The 14,079-nt window shown below is 46.2% G+C and overlaps 2 protein-coding genes across 2 annotated transcripts; one reads left to right on the top strand and one right to left on the bottom strand.

Annotated features, from left to right (window-relative positions):
* Positions 1-13: 13 nt before the first annotated feature.
* moto (minamoto) lies at positions 14-7,031 on the bottom strand. Its single transcript, XM_037477348.2, has 8 exons — positions 6,952-7,031; positions 6,548-6,660; positions 6,092-6,264; positions 5,740-5,844; positions 2,648-4,121; positions 1,764-1,898; positions 1,275-1,452; positions 14-1,203 (listed from the first exon to the last, which is right to left on the bottom strand). Exons 2-8 carry the CDS (start codon positions 6,608-6,610, stop codon positions 1,007-1,009), a joined length of 2,325 nt encoding a protein of 774 aa, XP_037333245.2. The 5' UTR covers positions 6,611-6,660; positions 6,952-7,031; the 3' UTR covers positions 14-1,006.
* Positions 7,032-8,148: 1,117 nt separating this feature from the next.
* fzd2 (frizzled class receptor 2) lies at positions 8,149-10,643 on the top strand. Its single transcript, XM_037475243.2, has one exon. The coding sequence runs from the start codon at positions 8,314-8,316 to the stop codon at positions 9,949-9,951; it is 1,638 nt and encodes a 545-aa protein (XP_037331140.1). The 5' UTR covers positions 8,149-8,313; the 3' UTR covers positions 9,952-10,643.
* Positions 10,644-14,079: the final 3,436 nt, after the last annotated feature.

Here is a 14,079-nt window from a genome sequence, read left to right as displayed (position 1 = left end):
TAATGAAAACCATTTTCAACTATTTGGATTGCTTTATTAAAAAAATTCCCTTCCACAGAACAAGTGAAAAGAAAATAAACCAGCGTGAACCTTAAAATGAGGGCATCACAAAGGATGAGTGACCAGACTATTATACACACAGACTGTCGCTGACAAACTGTCCCATTGATAAGATGAATATTTGAATAGAATATCTGAAAACGGTGGAAAGTTTGATTATTACATTTGAATTTAAAACACTGAGCTTAAGTTTCAGCATACTGTTTTAACCAAAAGGTGGATAAAACAAGAGAAAACCATTTTTTAAGTTAATTGGAACATTTTAGAATTTAACATGTTCACATTAAACACTACATGCATTAAACATTTTAACTTCACTGATAGGAATATGTTTATATATTTCTAGCGGAAAATGCGATTAATATATATCAATTTAAAACACTGAACATTTCTTTGCTGCAGCTCAAACTGCAGCAAAGAATTTTTTTCTGATTACATGTTACAATTATGCAAGAGAAAACTCAAGCTGCCAAAATGAGTTGGAATATTCAGCATGTTTTTTTTAAACTACTGCCCTTATGATTCAATTATTGCTCAGGAATAACAAGAACTGAGGTTCCATTACCTACCAATAAATAAGTAAAACAGAAGAATTCACCGAAATCTTCCTCATAAATAGTGCCTTTAAATACAATGGTGATGAAGCACATTCCTGCTCATTTGAAACTGACACTAATTAAATTAAATTAAATTCAGGCGCAGCAGGACAGACAACATTTCATGCAATTCCCGCACAACAAATGTTCGCCAAAGTATAAACTGCAGCCGTCACCAAACCCCCAATCACTCATCTCATATTAAGTAGTGATCGCTGTGTCTCAGGTAAAACGTCCCCGTGGACTTGCAGGTAACATTAGTTAGTTCGCCCCGTTGCCGATGGGACATTTGTAATCAGGGCAATCTTGAGGAATTTGAATCAAGCCCTTTAGCTTGTGCTTGGACCTCGTTAAATCGTAACTTTGAAAGAGTAACCCTCGAACGCAGAGGAGCACATCTCAGTACAAGCGGCCTCCCTGGTCACATGGCACTCCGGCCTCTTGGCGGCCTTCGGTAAGGTCATCTGGAGAGCGCACCACAGGGCTGTGCGCATCTTCCTGGTGGTTGCGGCGAGGTCCTTCAGCGCAATGACCAGTAACACGGTGTCTGTGAAAGCAGAGGCCGGACGTTAGAGGCGGCGGCGTTCGGTGGAGGGCCGCACGCCAGGCACCACTCACCTGGGTCCTCTGGGAAATGAGCCCTCTGCCGCTGGTGTTTTGATGTGCTGGCGAGCTCCTCCTTGCGTCTCGCCTGGGCGATGCAAATAGCCATGTAGTACCTGTTCAGCGCTGTGTGGACATTAGCGTGGAAGGAAGCGTTGCTCAGACACTGCATTCTGTCCAGAAGGCTCGCCACCTGCAGACAGAGAGGCACAGTCAGCGCTTGTTTCCCCCGCGATGGTCTTGGTAGTGTGTGACAGGACATTAACACAAACATAGCAGCACCAAAAATAGACGTTCTATCACCAATAAACTATTTATCATTTTTATTCAGAGTCCACACTACAAAAAAAGAAAAAGATGCACCAACAACAGCCTCCAGTAAAGGAAAATAGATTTCTCTTCATTAAACTCGCCTCCTGAAATTAATGGGGCTGCCCTTACCAAATCTCAGTGTAGATGGCAGTAAGGAAGCGATGTATTGGGGGCGAGGGGGGGGGGGCTCACCTTTGCTTGCTCTTTCATCTGATTGGCGATGAGTGTGTCCACTCTAGTGGGATTCGGTGGGCTCTTGGGCTGGTTGGAGTTGCCCATCGCGGCAGTCACTTTCCCAACAAATGTCTTGGTTATGATGACCTCAGTCTAAAACACAAAAAAACAAGTGATAATAACCACATAACTTTCACAATAGCAACAGTTCAATAATTAACAGAATAAGTCAAATATATATTTAATGTACCATATTTTCGCGACTATAAGGCACACTTAAAATCCTTTTTTTCTCTCAAAAAACGACAGTGCGCCTTATAATCCGGAGCGCCATCTATATGGATCAATTGGTTGATCCATACTGGTTAACGAGGATCCATTGGAAGGAAAGTCTGGTGCAACCGCGGTAATTCCAGCTCCAACAGCATATATTAAAGCTGCTGTAGTTAAAAAGCTGGTAGTTGGATCGAGCTGACGCTCCGCGAGGCGCCACCGTCTGTCCCAGCGCTGCCTCTCGGTGCAAGATGCACGAAAGCATTTGCCAAGAATGTTTTCATTATTCAAGAACGAAAGTTGGAGGTTCAGAGATATTGTTAATATCCACATTAACGTTTGAACAACGTTACCATCGGAGTGAAGAGTTTTCAGAATGCTTAATAACGTCTTAATAACGTGGATGCATAACGCAGCCCCAGTCAAACGTTTTACTGCAGTATCTATTCTATGCGCCTTATAATCCGGTGCGCCCTATATAGGAAAATAGTTCTAAAATGATTCATAGGTGATTCATTGAAGGTGTGCCTTATAATGCAGTGCGCCTTAATAAAAATACGGTATATGTTTCATATGTCAGTAATGTGCAGGTCATCTGAACAAAATATCTATTGATTTGGAGAGCCTACCCTCTTTCTCTCCTTCTCCAAGCTCTTCCACTGCTCATAACACTCGTCCAGGTAGAAGTAGAGCTGCATCATGGGCCCCCCATGATCCACAACCACTGGGGTCAGCATGCCATGATAGGTGCTCTCTCCTCTGCAGGTCAACATGTCACTTACGTAGGAGTTAAAAACTGCACTCTCGTTGGCCGACGCCAATTCCCCCGGGTCCATGCCGGCTATGCAGCTCCCGTAGGACGCCGTGGCCCTGGGGCTGAAGTGAGGAGGGTTGATGGAGACCCTTCTGGAGTCGTTAAGGGCATATATGTAAGGCATGAGCTGCGGAGCGTTCCCTGCTACGACAGTGCCGTTTTCTTTGTCAAACCTGTGGGCCTGCATGCTTCCCAGGCGGTCGTGGTAAGAGCTTTGGTGGAGGGCCTTCTTACTGCCCCTTCTCATGATAGTGTTGCTCAGGGGCCTTGAGGAGAAGCCTTCTCCTAGATGGCCTGAAATGTGCATCCTCTTCTTTTCCCTCTGACTGGGCAGATTGAGCTTGCCCTGCATCAGGCCCTGCATCAGGCCCTGCTGGAAGAGATTTCTTGAATACTGGTTCATGCCCACGTTCATGAGGGGTGGCGCGTTTTCTCTGCGCCTGGTCATGTTGTTCTGGTATTGCTTAGGGAGGTTTAAAGGTGCGATGAACGTCTTGGCCGGCTGGTAGTACTCAGTGTTTTGAAGGCTGAAAGCGGATGGACCTCGTAAGGCGTCGTGGGTAAACGTTTGTCTCCTCGCTCCTCCATTTCTTTCCATCTGCACTGTCCCAAATTCTCCCGCCAGCTGTTTCGGGGTCCTCCTCGCAGCAGTGCTTTGCATTGACAAGGAAGGACTGGGAATTTTCCATTGTTCCACCATGCCGTCGTCGTGCTGCATGGCCAATGTCTGACTTTGGATGTTTGGAGAGTCTTCATCACATAAACTGTCATGCTCACCAACTATGAATGATTGAAAACTGCTGACCAGCTGGTTAATGTCTCGTGGACCAGACTGGTCACAACAAAGGCTTTGGACATGCTGGTCTTCATAATAAGGATGAAAGCATGCGCTGTTCATCTCATTTTGAGGCCATAAGACATTGCTGAGGTCGGGTAAATTATTAATGGGCTGACTATCCCTTCTTTCTGTCTCATCTGGCACATTGTTGTATTTGTGTCTTGATACCTGCGACATAAAGGTGTTTCCGTGTTTAGGCATCGACAGACCTGGTGGCAATTTGTGAGGACGGTGGGTGTAACTGTCCTTGTCTCCATTAGCCAAATTAAATGGCCATTGTTGATTGGTCGAAATGCCATTTGACTGTTGATGAAACTCTTCGACGTCTTTGTCCACTGAATGTCCCAGGGCTTTACTTAAAGTCTCACAGGATGCATAGTTGGGAGGAAAAGTCGGTAGTTCTTCTTTCAATGTCTTTGGAGACCAGACGGGATTACATGTAGGTAGGTTCCTAAAAGAATATCAGAATTCAGATCAGACTTTCTTTAATGTTAGTTTATAAAATCACCTCAGCATATAATAAATATGTATATATTTGGTATATTTATAAATATGTATATATTTCCTATATGCTGAATATTACAATTTTTATATAAAAAATTGTTCATATCAGTGTTTCCCATCCCATTGAATCCCCCCCCCCCAAAAAATCTGGAATTCTTTTCACATCCACAATTTTCCACTCCTTGTGTAACAGGATGAATGATTCCACTTGCCATCAGTACAACAGTGTTTCTCCAAACAAATATATCTACGTTTGTTAAACGCTCCCACGGTGGTGACGATGGGACAAGTTTCTGCAAGTAGAACTTGGGAGTACATCTCCTGAGTTTAAGTGCTGCTCCCCCCCAACAAGGAGCTAGCGGACAGTCACCACCAATAGCTTGGCTGTCAGATGGGATATACTCCCCCTGGCTGAACAAGACTGTTCTTGGTAAGTAAGTAAATACCGTACATTTGAATAATTAATAGATACAATACAGAGAATGAATAGGGCAATGGTGGCGCATGGATTAGTGTGATGCGCTGGGAGCCACAACGTTGGTTGTTTGAATCCCGACTGCCCCATGTGCCATGTTGATGTGTCCCTGAGCAGGACACCCAACACCTAATTGCTCCCCAGGCAAAATGTAACGCATGGGTTATAATGCACTGTAAGTTGCTTAGGTTAAAAGCGTCAGCTAAATGACATATAGTGTAAAATGGGATTATTTCCGTTTTCTTTTTGGTTTTAGGAATGTTCTGTCGGATATGTAGACGCATAAACAGGTAGCTGTGAGTGAAAACTAGGCCTGGCCATTTATAGATTCTCCCTGCCAGTCCTACAGAAAGGACAGACTTGATGGACATATTGTGTCTGAGCATTAACGACTAGCCTGTCATCACCAGTCAAGACAGACATTTTGGGGGGCATGGAATTAAAAATATTAATAATAGAATATAAAAACTTTCCCTTCTTTTCTTTTTTCTTGGCATTACAGAGACCGAAATGTGGGCGCCCCCTAGTGGGCTCCTGTAGACGTAATGTTATAATGTCTGCCGCATGATGTCCAAGTGCTATATTGATCTGCCAAAAAGTGACTCTCATGTGTGCTGGGATATTAATGTTAACATACCACGCAAGAGATACTAAGCACTCGCTGCATACCGCGCACGTGTCTGTATGCGCGCACACTGGCATGTGCGTATATACAGGATAATAGGCATGTAGGCATATAGATATTAGGGCTGTAAAAGTTAACGCGTTAATCTAGAAAAGTTTTTGTAGCAATTAATGCAAATACATATTGTAACGCAGTTGACACAACTTTGTTTACTTCCAGTGTGCGTTGACACAAAACCGCTGCGTGCCTGCAGTCAGTTAAAACCGAGATGGCATTTGAAGAAATGGAGAGAGCTTTTTGCATTGCAAATGTTATTATATTTTTAATTAAAGGATTAAAAAAACTATACACATTAATATATGGCTTCACCACAGCCATAAATTATCAAATATACTGTAATATATGTATTATCAGGAATCCGGAATACCCAACCCTGCAGTGTGAAAACCTGACACTGTGACTTACCCTTCACTGTAGTAGCTGTCGTGTGAATCTCTTTCATCCAAAATATTTGACACTAGACCCTGTAGATCAGTCTCCACTTCACAGTCAGTACTATCAGTGGGTTTCCTGGAAGGAAAATAGATGAGTACATAGTATTGAACTCCATCTTTTCTTTTGTTCCCTGACAGCTCTCATTTAACAGTATGGCTGAGGATGTGCTTTTCTACCACAATAACACTTTCATCAATACAACCATTTAACTATGAAAAACAGAATAAAATCTCTAGCAGTGTGATTGGCTAACACTACAAAGGGAAAGTGCAGAGATCACTTAAACATAAAACAAAACACAAAACATAGTTGAACTGAGTACCTGATTTTAAAGTTGTTCTGGGAACAATCAATAAGGCCATAGGGATCATCGTGGGCTATGTGAGACCAGGGCAAGTAGGATGCTGCGTTCTGTTCCTGCAGCGAGGCCTTGGGGATGGAAACGAAGGGCAACGCAACGCTGCCTTTGTTTCCGTTTTCTAAATTTACACTGGGCTGAAAGAGAGAGAAGCAATCCATCTGAAGCTCACTTTAAAAAATGAAGAATAACACGTGACTATTGTATTTCGTATTTCTTAAACAAAGCAGATGGAGGAAAATTGCAGAATTATTAAGGATTTGCTGCTTTTACTTTCAAATCTTTGTAAATTTATTTTTTTGGAGAGGGTGGGGCGTTATTGATGGATGCACAATGTGGAATTTGGTCTGGTATTTCACAGGCCATGAGATTAATCGAGAAAATAATCCACATTGAACATAATTGCTCGTGATTTCTTACCTGGCGTTGGAAGGTGGGGAAGAGTGAATTCGCCAATGTACTCTGATGCCCGTTGAAGGCCATTCTGAACTCCCGTGAACTTGGGTAGTCTTTACTCCATAAATCTTACTGTTCTGGCAAAACAAAAAAACGAAAATCGGTGTTCAAATTTGGTAGAAGTGTAAGTGACAAAGATTTGGTATAACAAAGTATGAGCTAACGGCTACCGCAGAGAAAAGACATCAACTTCGCCATTAACTCCGCCTAACCGTCAAAGCTAACCGCTAATGTTAGCTAACAAGCTGCCATCACACGGCTTATTTGCACTAAACTGTCGCGTGTAACAAAACTGCTTCCCGCAGTAAATTGTGGTTAACTTTATCTCAACAAACCAAGTTTGCGGAGTAAATACAGTATTAACTTACCTGAGCACGTTAAGTATTTTCGGAGTTTTCCAGTTTTCTTCACAGTCGGCGCATTATCGCTCGTGCCACCCTCAGCAGCTTGACCTCAAGGCACCGATGTTGCCCTCGCGACCTAAGCCCACATTGGCTGAACCGGACCGATTCTACCGTTTCATCCAATCATCATCGAGTAGGACTTCAGGGCGCATAGCAACTCACGGTATCCCCCCCCCCCCCCCCCACTCCTTCGTGTCTGTAGCAGCCCGTCGATAATAAATTATCAAATAAATAAATAATTACTTATATATTATATCATATATAATCATAAATCATGTGTGGACATCTTTAACATAGCATTTTATTTATTTCTGTACGGTCAAAGCTTGAGATGATGAAGACACTTTTACAATTACAAGTTAGTACCACACATATTTACTATATATATATATATATATATATATATATATATATATATATATATATATATATATATAATTTACAATTACAAGTTAGTAACACACTTATTTACTATATATATATATATAGTGTATATCTTATGTACGTAATAGTTCAAATTACTACCACATTACTGAATTGTCACTGGATTGTGAAATGGAATATGAACATGACATGAACATGGAAATGCACTAGGTGGGGAAGTCTACCGTCTACTTTTAGGACGTCTATTTGGCCCATAAACTGTATGCTATTGAGCCACCCAATCCTACTGTGAAACAAAGCTTGAACATGTTACAACAATCACATCTTCAAAATAAAAGAATGCGCGCTAGTAAAATCCTATGCATTAAACCTAACAAGATAATTGCTTTTTTAAAACAACATAATTCCGACGCTGGCAACACAAGTTAATATCTAGGGCAGTAACACATGACCTGTCCTGATTGATATACTACAAATATAGTATACGTATTATTATTATTATTATTATTAGTAGTAGTAGTAGTAGTAGTAGTAGTAGTAGTAGTAGTAGTAGTAGTAGTAGTGGTGGTGGTAGTGATGAGCATATAGAAGAAATAAATACATGTTTATAATATTGTGTTTATAATAATGTGTTGGCAGATATGAAATCGGTCGTTAGGATCTTATTTTGAAACCTATAACCGGAAGTTACATATCTTACTATTGCTGCCTTGATGGTGCTCTGGGACTCGGGAGCTGAAGAAAAGAAGAGGAAAAAAAAGTCACCCAGCACTTGTGTGCGGAGACCAGGGAGTAGCGTACAGGATCACCTCAGGTTTCTCTTTTTTAAACCGAAGTAAGTTACTTTCTTTGAGAACTATTTACGTAACTAATGACACACGCGCAGCAAGTTTACAGCAAGTTATTTCGCGCTGGAAAAGTTGCTGTCATAAACTTGGGAGGATGATTTCTTGCCCGACCTGGTCCGTCGCTCTCCTGCTGCCTCTGCTGGTCTCAGCCCAGTACCAAGGGGACAGCGGAATAGTGGTGCCGGAGCATGGTTTCTGTCAGCCCATCTCCATACCTCTTTGCACGGACATAGCCTACAACCAAACCATCATGCCCAATCTCGTGGGCCACTACAACCAGGAGGACGCGGGGCTCGAGGTGCACCAGTTCTACCCTCTCGTGAAAGTGCAGTGTTCGCCCGATTTGAAATTCTTCCTGTGCTCCATGTACGCGCCCGTGTGCACAGTCCTGGAGAAGGCCATCCCTCCCTGCAGGTCCATCTGCGAGAGGGCTAAGCAGGGCTGCGAGGCTCTCATGAACAAGTTCGGCTTTCAGTGGCCGGACCGCCTGCGCTGCGAGAACTTCCCGGTGCTGGGTAACGGGCAGATCTGCGTGGGCCAAAACGACTCCACCGCCGCCACCGTCCCACCCGTCATCCCCGTGCTGGGCACCCACGACCTCACCGACGTGCCCGCGCACGAGACGCCTTTCCGTTGCCCGCCCGTGCTCAAAGTGCCCCCCTATTTGAATTACAAGTTTTTAGAGGTGGAGGACTGCGCCGCTCCCTGCGAGCCGTCGCGCAGCGGTGGATACATGTTTTTCAGCGACAAAGAGATCCGCTTCTCCCGCATATGGATTCTGGTCTGGTCGGTGCTCTGCTGTGCGTCCACCCTGTTCACGGTGACCACGTATTTGGTGGACATGCAGCGCTTCAGGTACCCCGAGCGGCCGATCATCTTCCTGTCCGGCTGCTACACCATGGTCTCCGTGGCCTACATCGCCGGCTACTTCCTGGGCGACAAAGTGGTGTGCAACGACAGCTTCAGCCCCGAGCGCTACAAAACCATCGTCCAAGGCACCAAGAAGGAAGGCTGCACCATCCTCTTCATGATGCTCTACTTCTTCAGCATGGCCAGCTCCATCTGGTGGGTCATCCTGTCCCTCACCTGGTTCCTGGCGGCAGGTATGAAGTGGGGCCACGAGGCCATCGAGGCCCACTCGCAGTACTTCCACCTGGCGGCCTGGGCGGTGCCGGCCGTCAAAACCATCAGCATCCTCGCCATCGGGCAGATCGAGGGCGACGTGCTCAGCGGCGTCTGCTTCGTCAGCCTGGGCAGCCTGTACCCCCTGCGGGGCTTCGTGCTGGCGCCGCTCTTCATCTACCTCTTCATCGGCACCTCCTTCCTGCTGGCGGGCTTCGTGTCGCTGTTCCGCATCCGCACCATCATGAAGCACGACGGCACCAAGACGGAGAAGCTGGAGCGACTGATGGTGCGGATCGGGGTGTTCAGCGTGCTGTACACCGTACCCGCCACCATCGTCATCGCCTGCGTCTTCTACGAGCAGGCCTTCCGCCCCCACTGGGAGCGCAGCTGGGTCAGCCACAACTGCAGGGGGCTGGCCATCCCGTGCCCCTCGCAGACGGGGCCCCGCATGACCCCGGACTTCACCGTCTACATGATAAAGTACCTCATGACGCTGATAGTGGGGATCACCTCGGGCTTCTGGATCTGGTCCGGAAAGACTCTCCACTCGTGGCACAAGTTTTACACGAGGCTGACAAACGGCAAGCAAGGAGAGACCACGGTGTAGAAGGACGGGGGGACTTGTCACGTGACAGGCGAGCGGCCGCACGTAGGTTCCTCATGGCCACAGGTGCATGCCAGGCCCAGGGGTCAGGGTTTGGCAAAAAGGGCAAGCTGGAAAAACAAGGACTGAGCCGGAGCGTCTGAACAAATAACAAGCGTGGCTATTGGATGCCATGTGCTGAAATGCTCCCCCCCCCCCCCTCATAAAGTCACCATAAGCTCACGCTGAGTGATGATCCGGCAGCCGAGGAACAATGAGGAATGGCGGCGTTTTCTCCCAGTAAACGTCTCGTATCTAATTCAGTGGAATTGTAAATAGTTTTTGTAAAAACATGAAATTATATATTTGTATTTATAGAAAGTTAACACTTTTCCCTGTCTGCCAGTGTACAATATTCACTGCACTGTATGAATGCCACATACTGTAGATCTAGACTTGCTTCTTTTTTAATAATAATTGCTGGTTTAAAATTACATTGTTTTTGTATGGCTTAAAAGAAGATTTCAGTATATCAAATTACTCCCAGGAAGCTTTTTTTGTTTCAACCCAAGACCTTTTTTGCCGACCAAATAAACATGTAATGTACAGAAATAACCAACTATGAATCAAATGCTTTATTTTGCTTTTCCTTGTTGAATGGCAACAACTGTGTTTCTCTTTACTTCTAATGTTGACAATTCTTCAATGATTAAATAATATCATGTCCCTTACTTTGCTCTAGGACCAGCATGGTGTTTTCTCGAGGGGGGGGGGATTAGTGGGTTATTGTCACACCTCAACAACTGTTGCCTTCGACCCGGCAGTAAAGGAAACCTTTGTATTTCTTAATGGAATTAAGCTTGTTTTCACACACTGCAACCCTCCAACGGAGTGCAGTGCATGCCGGGACAATTGGACACACCTCTGCTGTTACATTCTGCGATGCCTCACATCCAAGTGTTTAATGACTCTCACGCATTCACATGAGCGTCGCCTCGGAGTGCCAAACAAAACAGGGTCCCCTTTTATTAGCCTGTTGTTGGAGAGCTTAAATCAACGGGATTAGAAAGCCTCTGCCTCTCTGTGCTCGAGGGGTGGGGGGGAAGGGGGGGTGGTGTTGAGGGGGGGGGGGGCCGTGGTCGTTCAGGTTTCGCCGTGGTGTTGCTCACTACAAGTCGGAGCCCATGGCTGAAACCGAACCTTTCTCTGCGGTGATGTCATGAAGTAGATGGGTGTGTAGGAGAAAGTCAATCCTCTCGCCCCGGAGCGAAGGCTTCGGGGGCCTGCAGAGAGAACGCCACTCACATACAGGACACTACCGCCAGTGCATTCCTATGGTCGCCCCGGTAATAATCGGCACGGTGGGCTGCGTCTCTCTCTCTCCAGGCTACAGCGTGATTTCTGATAGCGATAACGTGTGGTCAAAAAACGCGCCATCAACAGTGCTCATGGCCGCTTGGACGAGTTCATGTCTTTCTCGTACATAACAGACAGGTAAGAGGTGAAAACTGATACCCCGAGGAAGGGAGGGTGGGGACTGGAATGCATAAATCTCTGCCTCCCACCCTCCTCCCCTCCTCCCTGCTCAGATGATTGGGGGGAATGCGTCAGTGGAGCGGTGCCGGGCCTTCGCCCAGTGACAGACAGTCTCCTGTGCGGCGCTCACTTCAAAGCGCCGCTGAAACCCGACTAGCTCCTTGTAAACAGTGCCGCCTCGCCCGAAGGCCCACTTCCTGCGCTTAACTCGGCTTAATGGCTGGCTTGTTTGGCTTTTCACCGGAGCAGGGAGACGAGTGAAGAGCGAGGGGATGAGGACAGGCGGCGTGGGGTGGGATATGTGTGTGTGTGTGTGTGTGTGTGTGTGTGTGTGGAGGGGGGTTGGAGAGCGAGATGGTTTTTAGGTTTTATGGAAGTGGGGGGAGGGGGCAGTTGGAGAGCATGATGGAAAATTTGATTTGATTTGGTTGCCTTTGTCTTTTTCCAGGGGAAAATAGAATGAAAGAAAAAGGAGAATCTCAATTAGATGTGTGTGTGTGTATGTGTGTGTGTGTGTGTGTGTGTGTGTGTGCATATGTGATTTTTGTGAAACTGAACAGAGCGTCCAAACTAAACGCAATCAGATGCTCAACCTCTAACTCTGGTCAGGAAGAAAAAACAAAACTTTTCACAATGTCCTTTTTCTCACAGAAAAGCTCGCCTTGTGCTGTCAAGAGAGATTCTACCCAGAGGCCTCTCCTGTACGCGATGGGGGGGGGGGGGGGGGGGGGGATGAAATAAAACCCCACCGTGCGAAACTGCTCTAATTAACTGTGCAGCAAGGTGGTGCCTGTCTGCAGTCGATCCCTTGCTCTTTAATGTCGGTGCCCGGTTTTCCAGCCGTCTCCCTCCAGCCCCCGTTGTTGATCTCGGATCTTAAATCTTGCATGCAGCCGTTTCCTGCTCGCTCGAAGGCAAGAAGGGGCAAGCAGAGGATCAAGGGGGTAGGAGAGGAAGAATGCTCCAGGAGTAGATATTATGATGTCGCTCCGACGGGGAGGAAGGCCTCCTTTGGCGTGTCAGAAGGTTCACGTCGTTAGTTCACAAGTTTGTTTGAACATGAAATGAACTTCTTTTTGACTGTATGATAATTACATCAGGCCCTATGAAGGGGCTTGCAAAACGGACAACGGAAATCATGGGGTAGAGAGAAAAAAATAAGAGGAGAGAAAGGAACAGCCAGCCAGACATAAAGTGAGTCTGTTTCTAATCAAATCTTGGCACCAACTCAAGAAGAACTCTTACTCAAGATTAGCTGCAGTCATACATTTTCCCAACCAGAGGAGAGCAGTTTCTCCAGCGCACGTACCGTATCTATCCGTCTCGCTCCCCCCTTGACGTCTCAACGGGAAGTTCAATGTTCTTTCTCCTCCTATCATTGCCCTCAGACGCGACCACTGTGAGTGGGACAGAGCGTAGCAAGCCGGCAGGATTACAGAAAAGGTTTAAGTGTGCGTTTCGGTTTCTAAATTTCAAGGCCTCCAGCCATAAATGTTGGTCCTCAGTCATTCCGAGGAGCCATTTCTCTATTCACCGTGCCTCCACTCAAATCCTTCTTTTCTTTATTCATGTACTTGGCATTTTGTTTTTAAGATCTTTTTGGGGTTTTTTCAAGATAAGACACTAAATCTAAAGGATTGTCCTCCTGGTCTCTTTTAGGCCCGCAAAATGCCTTTACAAGATGTCCAGCTGCCTTGAAATCCCTAAACACAGCCTTTCATACCCCATCGCCGAAATAATCAGGCCAACATGCGCAGGCCTCGCATGCAAAGAGCAAAGATAGGCTTCCTAACTTCACATTCTTGGCGGCTGCTTTTCATGCCTCACGAACACCATTTGTCTGGGATTTTTTTTACTGGGCAAAAGGTTGGAGACCACTCAGGGGTAGCTTTGACAAGAAAACAAACAACAGGGGGGGAGAGGGGGGGGTGTTATTTGGCCCCCTTGTCCTTCGGGGCGAGGGAGTGCCCCACAGCCTCCCCAGCTGCTGAGCGGAGAGGTGCAGACAGCTGCGTGACAGATATTTTGGGAGGCCCGCATCACGCCTGGGATAATAATGGGCTAGAACGGGAAGAGCCGCGCGGGGGGGGAGGGAACGGTCACCGTGCATCCAGACACCGCACACAGGCGGGCCGCTTCCATGGCGCAAGAAGCAAATGACGGCACGAGGAGGGACGAGGTGTCTGAAGGTGGTTCGAGCGGAGCTGGCCGTGAGTAGCTGAGTAGCCGTGGAAACCCGACCCGCTCTTACCTGTTGAAATAATGTTACACAAAGATTTGGTATGACAATGTCTGCAGCTCTCAGACACAAAGCCACAGAGATGGATCCCGTTTCAGAGTATGAATACACTGACAGCCGGAAAGCATTGTGCTCAGCGCGTCGGGTTTCATCAATGTCATCTAGAGTGAGTTGTCTACTTAGAGTGACACATTCTGTCATTTTTTGACTGATACGCATAGACCGTATCAGCAGATACAATGACGCCTTTGTTGTATTTTATTTTGAAACTCACAGACCTACAATTCGACCAACCCCCCCCCCCCCACCTCCTGAGCAGTGTGAAAAAAAAACACAGCACTGTTCAATCCACTTTGTTCATCGTGGGCTTTAAAAGG

Source organism: Pungitius pungitius, chromosome 12 (genome assembly GCF_949316345.1).
Source record: "Pungitius pungitius chromosome 12, fPunPun2.1, whole genome shotgun sequence".
In the NCBI taxonomy this organism is placed as follows: Eukaryota; Metazoa; Chordata; class Actinopteri; order Perciformes; family Gasterosteidae; genus Pungitius; species Pungitius pungitius.
Note: the sequence above shows the minus strand (reverse complement) of the source record. Positions and strands in the feature narration are given on the sequence as shown.

What these genes read in the sequence shown, in the direction of transcription:
- moto (XM_037477348.2), bottom strand. Translation starts at nt 6,610, where the DNA reads ATGGCCTTCAACGGGCATCAGAGTACATTGGCGAATTCACTCTTCCCC. An exon ending in TGGAGAAGGAGAGAAAGAGG is followed by an intron (nt 1,899 to 2,647) that starts GTAGGCTCTCCA and finishes TTTGTGTTTTAG; the next exon opens with ACTGAGGTCATCATAACCAA. An exon ending in TCATTTCCCAGAGGACCCAG is followed by an intron (nt 1,204 to 1,274) that starts GTGAGTGGTGCC and finishes CTGCTTTCACAG; the next exon opens with ACACCGTGTTACTGGTCATT.
- fzd2 (XM_037475243.2), top strand. Translation starts at nt 8,314, where the DNA reads ATGATTTCTTGCCCGACCTGGTCCGTCGCTCTCCTGCTGCCTCTGCTG.